Source organism: Diceros bicornis, chromosome 10 (genome assembly GCF_020826845.1).
Source record: "Diceros bicornis minor isolate mBicDic1 chromosome 10, mDicBic1.mat.cur, whole genome shotgun sequence".
Taxonomy (NCBI): Eukaryota; Metazoa; Chordata; class Mammalia; order Perissodactyla; family Rhinocerotidae; genus Diceros; species Diceros bicornis.
The window spans coordinates 19,965,766-19,979,100 of record NC_080749.1 but is presented as its reverse complement, the minus strand read 5'-3'; the positions used below and the strand labels follow the sequence as shown (position 1 = coordinate 19,979,100).

Sequence of the window (13,335 nt, the reverse complement as noted above, 5' to 3'; positions counted from 1 at the left end):
GCTTGAGTTTGCTGTGACAAGGGCTGTATGGCTTCCACTGTGTGATAGTGGAAATTCCTTCTGCGCCAATGCCTGTAGGTCATCCCTATTCCTATCTCGAAATGGCTATAGAGTTCGAAGGTCATTCCCAAGGCCAAAAGGTCAGGCGAAGCCAACAGGTCCTCTTGGACTGGGGTGAAAGAAGCCCCAGGTTGAGGGTCAAGAAAGGTATCGTGAGAACTCCTCCACTACCTGGTGAACCCTACATTTACAACAGGAGCCCCAGCTTCTTACCCGGGTGCATTCCCACTGCCTGACACAAGGCCTGGCACTATCCAGGCAGTGTTGGTTGTATAAAAGATACATCAGTGTTTGCCATATGAGGTTTGTGACCCCTCCCTTCTATCAAAGCATTAACCACAGAGGGCAGGGCCTGTTGGCAACCGGGGTAAGGTGCCATGCCAGGCTCTCAGTACACATTATCTCATGGCATCCGTCTGGGCACATGAGTGTCGGTGTCGCTGTCTCCAATGTACAGAGAATGAGGTGGAGGCTCAATGATGATAAGTACAATCCCAATGGTGAGTAAATAAGGGAACTGGAAGTTCTGCTCAAGACTATCTGATGCCAAAGACCAGGTCCAGCCTGTGAATGTCACGTGGCTTCCAGAAATCTTTCTCCAGGTCCAGTTTTCTCTACGAAATGCAGCATTAGGTCTGGGTAGTTTATACTCTCATCAAGCACTGACCAACGGCTACACACCTAGCCCACGGGTCAGACCCTGAGTCGGTTCCAAACCTACTGAGCTCTTATTTTGTGCCTGGCCTTGAGTGTTTTCCATGTACTAACTCACAGTCCTCACAACAATCCCACGGCACAGGTACTTTATCCCCATTTTACAGATGAGGAAATGGACTGGGTTTATCCAAGGACACACAGCTGGGAGGTGGCTGAGCTTGGATTTGAACCCAGGCAGTCAGTGTCTAGAATCTGTATCTGAACCACAGTCCTATGTCTGCTGTTTAACAGGGGGAAGCACTGCACAAGCCCTTCACGTTCAATTGTGGCTCTTCCTTAACAAGTCTGTGTCAAGAGCCCATCTCCAGGGGCACCAACACAGAGAGAACGTTCCCACTGTCAATGTTGACTCGAAAGCTCACCAACATGAAACGTCAAGACAGCTTAAAACCAGCTCATAGTGGAGCTGGCCAGCTCTGACAAGGCAAATCAAAATACAGTTGAAACCCTCCATCAATCCCAGACATGCAGGCCCTCTGCTGGCTCTGTCAATGCTACACGCCCTGAGCTTGACGTAAATGGACTCGAGGGCTGCAACCATGCACCTGAGACTTACTGAAGGTCCAGAAGCACAGGAGGGACAGAGAAAGCAGAATGCAAGGAAGATCAGTTCTGCTCTCCAGAACTGCGGGGCAGTTTGGCCCCTCAACCACATCTCTAATTAGATTCTTCTTTTCTTCACTTTTAAACTCAGCAAAGAATTTCAGACCACCTTCACCACATATGCTTTATCTCTTCTTTTCTGAGATACAGCAAGAAAGGAAAACAAGAACAAAAACTAGCAACTGATTTTTATTTAAGCCACTTAATTTTAGAAGCAGTGGATATGCAAAGCCAAAAGCACAGCTTAAAAGAAAATCCCTCAAAACCCCACAAACCTAAAAAACCTTTTCAACAACACAGAGACAGAGAGCTTCCCCTGCCTCCATCAAAACAGCTTTAATTTAAAAATTTTTCTGAATTTTTAAATCTCAGGCTCTAGAGTGAGTTTATTGAAATGTGTGTCAATGAAAACAGGTAAAGGATGAAACAGGAAAGCATATGCCACACTGGAGCTGTGGAACGTCTATTGAATCAATACCATATGTAAGCTGATAGCACAACTGTATACACATACCTCATTAAGCCAAATTAGAGCAAGTGGGACCTGTTGCTTTCTGGTTGAAACAAACAAGTCTAATTTCATTATGTCCTATCTCCGATCCACAGAACCACCCTGTGTAGGGACATTTTTATAAACAACAGTAAAGCCAGCATCTGTTCCCAAGGCCAGTCCTGGAGTGCACATCCCTCAAGGCCGTGGTCCTTCCCGCTGTTTCCCCCTGAAACGGCTGGAGAGGAACACCATTCCCATAGGGATACACACTCCCACTTTCTGAAATGAAAAAAGCCAAGTATTTCTTGAAGGGTCAGTAATGAATCCAAAAGCACTGAGATTGGTGGGTCCCTGCCTCTCTTCTGCAAGAACTATTCATTCAGAGCAATCGCTAATATAGTGTAGCTGGTTAGAATTTTTTCTAAATCCTCCTTACATTTTTATAATTAGCCACCAAGAAATGACATAATAAATTATCTTATTATGGAATCTTAGTTTTCAGAAAGTGTAGTAAAGCAAGAGCATTTCTCTTTTGAATAATACAGCAGTCAACCTTCCAGGCGCTTTCAGGAATTCCTAAAATATTCAGGAAACTGCCAAAGCAGGCAAGTGGCAGACATGCTGATCCAGAACTCAGTGTGTGGCCATCGCTGTTGTGATAAAAGTTCCATGACAGTGACTGACCTGGCGTGTGTCCAGAGAGTGAGGAGTACATTCAGTTGGACCAATACTTATTGAGAACCTGCTCTTCGCCAGGCTCCTGGCTAGGTACCGGGTTTAAAAGAAAGAAAGTAGGATCTTTTGCCCACGGTAGAAGAGCTTAGAGCCTGGCTGTAGAGACAGGTAAAGTGTGGCAATGTCCAAGGATGCACATAGCAGCTGTGGGAACACAAAGCAAGGACACCAGAAACCTCTGGGGTGGGAGGGGCATCAAGGCATTGCTCTGAATGAATAGTTCTTGCAGAAAAGAGGCAGGGATCCACCAATCTGAATGCTTTTGGATTCATTACTGACCCTTCAAGGAAGAAGGAAGGCTTCTTAGCAAAGAGTGCTTCAGACGAGTCTTGAAAAAAGATGATAAATAAGAGTTAGCCAGAAAAACAGAAGGGCATTCCAGGCTGAGGACATGTAAATGTGGAAGGGCATAAATGAAGAGCATGCTGTGGGCTAGGCTAGTTCCCAGCAGGGCTGAAGCACACTCAGCCACAGCAGCATTTAAAATGGGGGCAGAAAGAAGCTTAGCTTTCTGAACCCTTAAGGAAAGAAAAGTGTTAGTCAGTTTTAGGATGACTCTAGAAATCCATGAAAAGGGTCTCTGGTAGTCATACTTATTTTATCTGCTTGCCTGGAATCTCTTTAGGGACTCTCCCCTGACCATGAAATCTCCGGGTGACCTATGTGATCCAGGGCTAGTCAATCAGGATGTCACTGGGGGCTGTGACTGTACCATGGAGAGAAATATATTGCAAGCCAAGCCGATCAGGACCCTCCCCAAGAGTGTTGCCAAAAACCTAGAACCGCCTGGGACTACTTCTGCCCCCATCCTGCGAAGATGGCCTAAGAATAAAGCCAACACAGAAGACAGTGCAGCTGAGGTTCTTGAAGATGGTACTCATGTCTGTATCCAGCAGTGCTAAACTCAGCATCATCTTCTGAATTTTCCAATTACACGGGCCCCAAATTCCCTTTCTGTTTAACGTTTTTTTTCGCCTCCTGCAACCAAGAGATTACTGATAAATATGTGGATTTCCTGCCAAGCCACTAAGTACTGATAATAAAGGTCTCTAAGTACTGACAAAACGGTCAATTTCAGAACTTCAAGTTTAATACACTCAAAATGAAATATATATGAAAATATCTTCTAATCTACAAAGCACTATACGAATGTTATTTATTTCACTATCAGTGGTGATATTCTAATAACTAGTCAATGCAATTTCCATTCTTAAATCCAACTGTGTAGCTTTTAAACTGTAATTAACAAATGCTTACTTAATGCTGACTTTGTACCAGGCATGTTGCTAAGTAGTTTACTTATCTCACTGAATCCTCATAAACAAATCCATGAAATTTCCCCCATTTTACAGATGATGAAACTCAGCCACAGAAAGGTTAAAAAACATACCCAAGATCACAGAGGTATGAAGTGGTGGAGCTGAGATTTGAACCAGGGCAGCCCAGCTCCACAAACACTGCCTCTTATTGTCCCTCATCTCCTGAGCACTAGAACCAATATTTCAACTTCCTTTAAACTGAGATCCTAAAAAAAATGGCTTGCAGCAAAGCACTTTACACTCCCTAAATCCACATTAACAGATGGCTACTGTCTGCACAAAATCCTGTCTCTCTGCAGGCTTGTTTCCACAATAAATGCATCATCCTTCAAGCTACATCCTTGGGCATCATTGTGACGGCTCCTCCCTTGCCCTCTCCCATGGCACACCAGTGTCCCCGTCATGCCAGCTCCACCAACTTGGGTATCAAATCCTCCCCTTCTCCCTGGGCCTCATGCACATGTCTAGTTTCAGGCCTCCTCCCACCTCTGTCACCTAAACTCTCTCTCCCCTGGCTTCTGGTATGACCCCCTTCAAAAGCATCCCACTTTCACACATCCATTAATTGTTCTCCAAACATACAAATCTCATCTAATCAGCTTCCTGTTTTAAGCCCTCATCAGCTGCCACTGCCCACAGAACAAAGGAGAATCTTCTTAGTTTTACATTGAAAACTCTTTACAAATCCCACAACCCACCTCCCCAGTCTCATCTCCTTTTACAGTGCTCCAAATATGCTCTGTAGGGTATTTCATGCTATAAAGTAGATCTTTGGGGACCTGTCTTGTTTTCCTTAACTTATTTAATTTACTCTCTCTTATTCTGAAGTAGTGGCTCTTTCATGAAAATACGTAATACCCTCTATATAAGCAGGAGTAAAATGCGGATTGCCAGAAATTTACTGGTTTGTGTCCAGGAAAGGAGTTTCGTGAGAACACCAGATTCCTACAATACCTTGTACATCAGGGTTTCTCAACTGCAGCACAACAGACATTTGGGGCTAGATAATTCTCTGTTGTGGGGGCTGGGCTGTGCACTGTAGGATGTTTAAGCAGCATCCCTGGCCTCTATCTACTAGATGTCAATAGCACCTCCTCAGTCGTGACAACAAAAAATGTCTTCAGACATTGCCAAGTGTTACCTGGGGGGCAAAATTTCCTGCAGTTGAGATTCAGTGCTATAAATACCCAGCCTCAGAGGTCAGCATCACTTCTCCTGAATTGTATTTTTCTCTGTCCTCCTCCTGCCTGCCTTCTCCTTATTCATAATAAAAATCAAAACACCCTTGACCACAAGGAGTGAAAACCACACCGACGACATACATTTTACTGTGAAGATACCAAAAGAATTGTTTCTGACAAGTAGCCAAATATGTATTGCTACTCTTGCAAAAAATGAAACAGAAAGAGACAGGGAGATAGGAGGAACACATTTGTTTCTTGCTCAAATTAATAAGAAAGCACTCTGCAATCTCATCTCTCTCCTGTCTCTAGGCAGCATCTGGGGCACCACTGACTGGCCAATACCTGATCCTGGGAAAGTCGCCTGCTGAGCCACTGCCTGAGCAGGCTGGGAAAGTTCAGGTGCTACTCCAACACAACCGATAACGCAGGTACACAAACAAGGAAATAGCATAGGTGCAACTTAATTTCAAGGTCCATTAGCAGCACCAAAGGAGGAAAACTGCACTTGCAAACACAAGCCTTGGAACTCAGCAGGGACATTTTTCATTTCAATTTTCAAATGGTAAGAATAATAATTATGGTTCTTTTTTATCGAGAACAGCATTCAAGTTGAAATACACTGCACTTTAACCCCAAATACTAGAATATGTTGAATGTTGCAAGTAACGTTTGGGAAAAGCAGGGCTTCCTAATGTTCACTTTGGACTAAATATCAGAAAACAGCCACTTGAGTTGTGCCTGCACCTTTGATTTTGTGGTTGTGTTTCCCAATTGACCTTGCAATTGTAAGCAGTCATAACACAAAGGGAAAGCTATCATGATGTTTTTTTTGCCTTTTAGCTAACCCTCAACACTGACCAGTTATTCAGCTGACGTTGAATGACAATAACTGGTTCTTGAGAAAATTAAATAGATGCACACACTCCTCCCCTCCTACCAGAGAGCTGTGCAATCCACCCCCCCACCCCAAATATTACAATCTAGAGTTGTAACCATCACGTTCTATGAAGGCTCCACAGCACAGCATCATCATGGGAAGCTCAGTCATGACCAACAAGGATGGAGTCCTACTTCTTAGGTGGTGTCTGCTGAGGTCTGAGAAAGGGAAATGAGATACCAAGTCCCACTTCCAAGCAAATCGCACTTCCAAGCACATATAAATGAAGAAGAACTATAAAGAGAAACTCCTTATAGCAGGGAAACTTAATACTGTCTCCTCCAGCATAATCCAATCCACGTGGGCAGTATTATTGAGTACCTTTAACAGGCAGGCTTTGAACCAGACACCATGGACAAACCAAAGATAAAAGGGACACTGTCAGTCCTCGGAAGGCAAGCATTTTCATTAGCACATATCTATACATTTTACCTTTCCGCCATGCTAGTACATGGCAAAGAACTACAGACCCAATCCTATTCACTCCGCTTCATAATTTAAGACCACAGAACTAGAGACAAGCAGAATTGGTCTTTTCAAAAAACCAAAGCATCGGGCCAGCCCCGTGGCTTAGCGGTTAGGTATGCGCGCTCTGCTGCTGGCAGCCGGGGTTCGGATCCCAGGCGCGCACCAACGCACCGCTTCTCCAGCCATGCTGAGGCCACGTCCCACATACAGCAACTAGAAGGATGTGCAACTATGACATACAACTATCTACTGGGGCTTTGGGGGTAAAAAAATAAATAAATAAAATTAAAAAAAAAAAAAAAAAAACCCAAAGCATCATTCTGAAAGTAGCTAATTTTGACAAGGGTATACTCAAGTCCTTTTAGGGAGCAAATCTGGAGAAATTAATTTACTACGTAATTAGTTGAAGGATGGGGATTTTTAAAAATCTGGTTTTTCATTTATTTGATTCACCTTCCTCTTCAACAAAATAAACAGAGCTCCAAAAAGCAGTTCAATCTGATTCTTGATTTTAATAAAGTTCATTTCCACCTAGATTTCTCTGGGGCACATTCACTTTCACATAATAAAAAAGCCCAAGAGTGATAAATTTGGAGGAAAAGCCAGTTTTGATAAAAGCAACACAGAACACAGCTAAACAGAGAAAAGAATGGGGATACACACACACACAGCTGCCACTAAAAAGAAAATAAATTTAGGGAACCCTCCTTCAACTGCTGTGGTACCCAATTTAGAGGCAGTTTATAGCCAACCAGAAGATATATCAGCAATAAGACACAAGAGTAAGCAATCAGAAACATCACTGAGCAATAAGACACCAGAGTAAGCAGTAAAGACACACCAGGGAGAACATTTCTGAGCAATTACCACATGTCTTAATGCAAAAAGGGAGAGAGAAACACTTCACTCAACTAGGACTGGAATCCTAGAAAAACGAACTCTCTCACAGCTCACGTTCCTGCTATGACAAGAGGGGTGTGAGGACCACCAACATGGCCATGGACTGCAGAGAAGGCAACAAAAGCAATGAAGAATTTTTCACGAATGAGATCTGTGAAATTCAGTTCTCGTCCCTCTTTTTGGCACCCTAATCTATAGACATAATAAATAGTTAAAACAATATATGCTGGTTAATTGACAAGATATAAAGGACTCTCCAACCTCCAGGGGAAATAAAGGAGAATGTCTTTATTCTTTATTTCACATCTATATCCACTGTGACCAACAGAGTGTCTAAAGGAAGGGGTGCATATGCATATGCACACAGGGAGGCGAGCTTCTTTTTTTTTTATCAGACAGGTTATTCAATATCCCAGGAAACTGTCAGCTTCTAGAAAACTCTAAGAAAATGGTAGCACATTTTTCTCGACTCATCCATCCGCGATGATTTACAAATGGAAGCGAGAAAGATGGAGCAAACACTCGTAATCTCTTCTCTACAAGGTGTAGCAGGTCTTAAGCTGAACTCAGGGGATTCCAGTACCAAAAGTCCCCCTCTCCCAAATACTTAAACTCAGTAAAACCTGGGAAACCACTTACTTCTCAGAGATGATAAGAAGATTAAGTAAAATCATATACCTCCAAGTGTCAGGAACAGTATCTGGTATTACTGGATTGTTGCTAGATGTTAGTTTCCCCTCCTCCCTTCCAAGTTTTTTTCTCGGTCACAATCCATTTCTAGCCAGCATCTCCTCCATGAGGCCCTATGCCTCAATCCTACTCACAATCCAAGTGCACCTTCCTGCAAGAAGACTTCCACAGTCTGCCCACTTACAGTGACCATAGTCCCTCTTATTTTACGCATGTGTATTATTTTCCTAATTGCCCAGTGAAGTCTCAAAAGTATGGAGTGTATCACACATACACATGAAATATACAAAGGAAAATGAGGTTAATTATTAAGGCCATAACTGTAAATTTTCTCCCATTTCCCCAAAGGAAAAAAATATTTTGGTTCTTTAAACGTTAGTAAAAACACAGTACCAGTGGCACATCTTAAAGGAGCTCCATTCAGAGCCAATGGCTTAGAGAACGTGCTCAAGAGATATTTACTGGTGCCGGCCGGGTGGCGTAGCAGTTAAGCGTACGCACTCCACTTCGGCAGCCCGGGGTTCGCAGGTTTGGATCCCGGGTGCCATCAACACACTGCTTGTCAAGCCATGCTGTGGCGGCATCCCACATAAAGTAGAGGAAGATGGGAATGGATGTCGGCCCAGGGCCAATCTTCCTCAGCAACAAGAGGAGGATTGGCAACAGATGTTAGCTCAGGGCTAATCTTCCTCACAAAAAAAAAAAAAAAGAAAGAAAGATATTTACTTACTGAGTAACCTACCTCAATACATGGGGTTGGGATCCTGTTTAAAAGAAGTAACCACCGACTCCCTCCCATTTGTCTTCTGGAGGTCTACCCACAAGTCTGTACCCTGGGACTTGGAGCCCAGGCGGGGAAGTCTCCCTGTGAGCCTGGTACACAAATGTGGCAGCCAGAGGCAGCAAAATCCCTCATTAGGGAAGAGAATGACAGCAGACGTTTACACGGGCCCTACAGGACAGAGGCAGTGGGAGACAACAAAGTCAGAGGGAGAACCCCATACCCCACTCCCAGAACTTGATAATGCAGAACTGTCATAAAATCAGACAGGACCTTTTCAGTAGCCTTTCCCACTGCAGACAAGGGTGGAGGAGTGGAGACTGGAGAGGCCTGGGTTCTATTTATTAAAAAGCTGCTCAACACAGTGGGAGGTTTTCTTGTCTAATTACAGAAGCTGTTGGAAACTGCAGGGAAGACAGGATTTATGGCCCAGATGACACTGCCTCTGTGTTGTAATTAAAAGTTATTTTTAATACCCTTGTTGGGTTGGATACTTTGGATTATTAGAAATATATTTTGTAATTTAAAACGTGCTCAAGGGCAAAGAACATCACAAAAAGGTAATCCAACAGGTTTGCATAATGTGAAACAATTAAATGATTTGACACTGCGAGGCAGGAAATGACAAGAATCTCTCCCACTTACGTCTGCGAATTTAAGAAAGAGGGAGAGCGAAACAAACCAAAAAGGGTACTAGAGTTAAAAAATTTCAGAAGTAACTCAGTTACTTATTTCCACAGTAACTAGAGTTTAGATACCACCCACCAGGAGTATAGACAGCTCATTCACAACCATTCAGCCAAAGCACCTAATCCTAATCCTCAAACTCTTTGCTTTGTCCTGGGTCCCTAGGAAACGACAGTGGTCACCCTAAACAAGAGCAAACGCTGGCTCAACCACAAAGACCCAGAGCCAAGCCCAGGGCAGTACAATGGGGGGAGTCCAATGTGAACTGTAGACAATACATCTGTGTATGATTTAGGTTTTGTTTTTAATTCATTTCTCTTCTCTTATCCAAGATGCCAGTTTCAAGAAGGGGCCAGACAAGCATCCCAGTGGGAACTGCATGCTGGCATCCATGAATGGCTACAGAATCAGCCCAAGGTCAGGTAGGGGCCACTCATTTTCTAAGTTCCATTTCCAGGATTTCTATTTCTCCAGATACACAGAGGAGGCATTTTCTACAATGGTGGCTCTTCTTTAACAGCAGGGAGGAGAGAATCTATTATATGTGACAGACTTCTGAAATCGTCTGATGAAAATAGGAAGGAGGAAGGAACTCGAACTGGCAGGAGCTTCCCAGATAACCTCCACATTTCATTTATCCATGCTATGAATCTTCTCATTAAAAGTGAATTCAGGAGCTCATTATGTGAAATATGTCAGAAACCACCAGACACTACACATCATGATGAGACTATAAAAGCGTTTTAACATCTGTTATTCAAAAATAAATTTAAACTTAACTTTCTAGGTGCCATGCCAAGTTTATGGGATTTATCTTATACCAGTAAGAACCATTGTGCTCCTTTATTCTCTTCTCAGTTCAAAGCAGGGTTTGACTCCATGTTCTTACCTGCCACATTAATTTTCTCAAGTGCTACCAGGCTGGGAACAGCCGTGGTGGAGTTGGTCGAGTTTGTTCCTGTGCCATTGATGACAAGATTGTCCACCTTCGACTCTAACTTGCCAATGCGCTGTAAAATATTATCCAACAACACAGCAAGAGTTTTCTTCAGATCTGTAAAAGAAAATGCAGATAATTTAAAAATTCTTTGGCCTCTGCATATTGGTTTAGTGCTCATACTCTCTCTTTCTCTCTGACATTAAGAACAAAAAGTGGCACAGTCAAAAAGTACTGCTTGAAGGCCTGTCCTAACAAACCACATCTTAAAGATGAAAGAGGCCATCTTCAAGTGGCCTAGAGAGTACAAAACACATCGGTCTGCTCTGTGATGTAAGTTTGGCAATAAATGACAGAAAATTATTTCCAGCAACTAGAGTGATAGAGAAAACTCCTTCTTACTTAGCATCCTGCTAAAGTATTCTATTAAATTCCTCTTCCTTATAGCATGATAGTTACTGACACATAGAATGACTACCCCAAAGTGCAGCAGGGTCCTGAAGTAGCTTCTGGATCAAGTTCATTGCTATTTTTGGTGCTGTGTACTCTAGCATGTCCCAATTTTTTACAAAAAGTTTTTATTTCTGTTGGCTACATATGATAATACTTAATAAAAGCTACAGTTCCATATTTCCAGACATTCTGGATGACCCAGAGTTAACTATCATCAGAGAAATTTAGAAAAATATTTAAAGACCAGAGTCATTCATTCATTCAAGAAATATTTACTAAACAACTACTATGTGCCAGACATTGTTCTAGATGCTGGGGACATTCTCTCACGGTGTGAGCTGATTCCCTTTCTTACACATCTGACTGTGAGTTAAAGAGTAGTGTACTTCCCTATGGACAAATTACAGACACATTATCCACATACATACAAAGTTTGTATGCAAGGTATTCCACAGACACAGAAAAAGATGAATTTAGCCCCTCTCCTCTGGAAACTCATAATCAAAGAAAGATACACACACTTGTATAAGTGGGAAAGCAGAAGGACCACAGGAGAGCCACCTATGTGAACAGAGTCCAGATTCATTATGAATTGGGAGTGGGCCCAGGGAGAAGTGCACAGTGTGGGTAACAGGATGTAGTCAAGTCCTGAACAAATGGGAAGTCACCACCTTCATTCTGCTGGGAACACAGCAAACTTGCTCTGAGCAGGTCCTCTGATCTAGCCAGGAAGGAAACACACATCTGGTTAATTCACCAACTCCCAGAGCTCAGCCAACCCACCTCGCCCAAGAGGCACTCAGGTTGTCCTATTTCGCCAGGTCAAGACAGAAACTCATCAGAACAGAAACACAGATGTATAATTAACATGGAAGTCTATGTTCTCAGTGGTTTACAGACAGCATCACTGGAGCTGACCAAAAACTATAAACAGAAACAAGACCCACACCTTTTCCTGAAAACCTAGTTCTATATGCTTGGTATAATCTCATTTTCTCCACTGCTCCCCCAACACCAAACATCAGACTTCTTCACAATGTTAAGATCTGGGGCAGTTTGTTCCTTCATTCATTCTAACAAATATCTGATTAGGCCTATTTGTTGCTCTTCAGAGTGTGTCTTACCTACAGGTAGTAAGACAAGCTGGCCATGACATTTAGAGCAATAGGGCTAAAAATATGATTATAACAAAGAAGGTGGAAGGGAACTAATGTTTCCTGAACGCCTATTACATGCCATACACAGATATAAGAAATCCCACATTATCTTCACATTCTACATGAGGTACGTATGACTTCACTTTACAGATGAGAAAACCAAGGTTCACAGACATGAAGTAACATGTTCGTGGTTACAGAGATAATAAATCAGAATGGAGACTCGACTCAGGTCTGCCTAATTCCCTGATGCCTCACTGAGACTGGGCAGAAGTCAAGAGCCAGGGTAGAAAAAAGAAGCCAAGTGTGAAATTCAGTGTCTTTAGGGGCCCAGACTTTGATGCCAAACTTGCTAGGTTTGAGTCCTTGCTTTCCATTCCTGTTTCCTTATCTGTAAATGGGTAATATGAATAAGCCTACTTTTGGGGCTCTTATGAGGACTTAATGAGTTAATATTTATAAAATGTTTTGAACACTGCCTGGTACATAATAAGCACTACATAACTTCCTGTTGCATATACAAATTAAAAATTAAACCTTCCTCTGAAAAATGCTCTCCTCTTTCCTAAAGCAATCTCTCCCCGAGTGATGCAAAGCTTTATCGCTTTATCCAAAGGGTCATGAGATCACTCTCCTCCAGGGGCTGCAGTCCAGGGTCAGCATGACTCACAGTCTGTCCCTGGCACATCATTAGCTGGCATGGACTGCAGGAGTCAGCCACCAGCTCTGCTCTTACACTGAATCTAAAGCATCGACTAGCTCTCCAGAGTTCTGAAGACTGCCGGAGGCTAGCCACACAGATGGAGGCAGTGGTCCCACTGAGAGGTGGCTGTATTCGGTATAAAGAAACCACTCCTCAGATAAAGAAAGTCAGTCTCCTCCATCTCCAGCCTCTTTGCCTGGAGCCTGTATTACCAGCCAAGGAGTCCTTGTCTAAAAATTACGTTTAACTATTACCGGCAATTATAGTTAGCCAGACACAGAAGCTCTGGCCCTCTAGTTTGGTTAACTCAGGGTTTCTCAACTTTGGCACTATTGACACTTTGGGTTACATAATTCTTTGTTGTGGGGGGCTGTCCTGTGCATTGTAGGGTGTTTGGCAGTATCCCTGACCTCTAGCCACTAAATGAGTCGCAATACCCCCATTGTGACAACCAAATATATCTTTAGACACTGCCAATGTCCCTTGGGGGGCACAACTGCCCCCATTTGAG

General features: G+C 43.0%; 1 protein-coding gene across 4 annotated transcripts in view; it reads right to left on the bottom strand.

Annotated features, from left to right (window-relative positions):
- The window catches only part of MGAT5 (alpha-1,6-mannosylglycoprotein 6-beta-N-acetylglucosaminyltransferase), a 324,721-nt gene that overhangs the window by 179,794 nt on the left and 131,592 nt on the right, over positions 1 to 13,335 (bottom strand). For all 4 annotated transcript variants that reach the window (XM_058548850.1, XM_058548848.1, XM_058548849.1 and 1 more), the window contains one exon: positions 10,464 to 10,628. In XM_058548850.1, the coding sequence (XP_058404833.1) occupies positions 10,464 to 10,628 (165 nt within the window). The remainder of the gene's footprint in view (positions 1 to 10,463; positions 10,629 to 13,335) is intronic.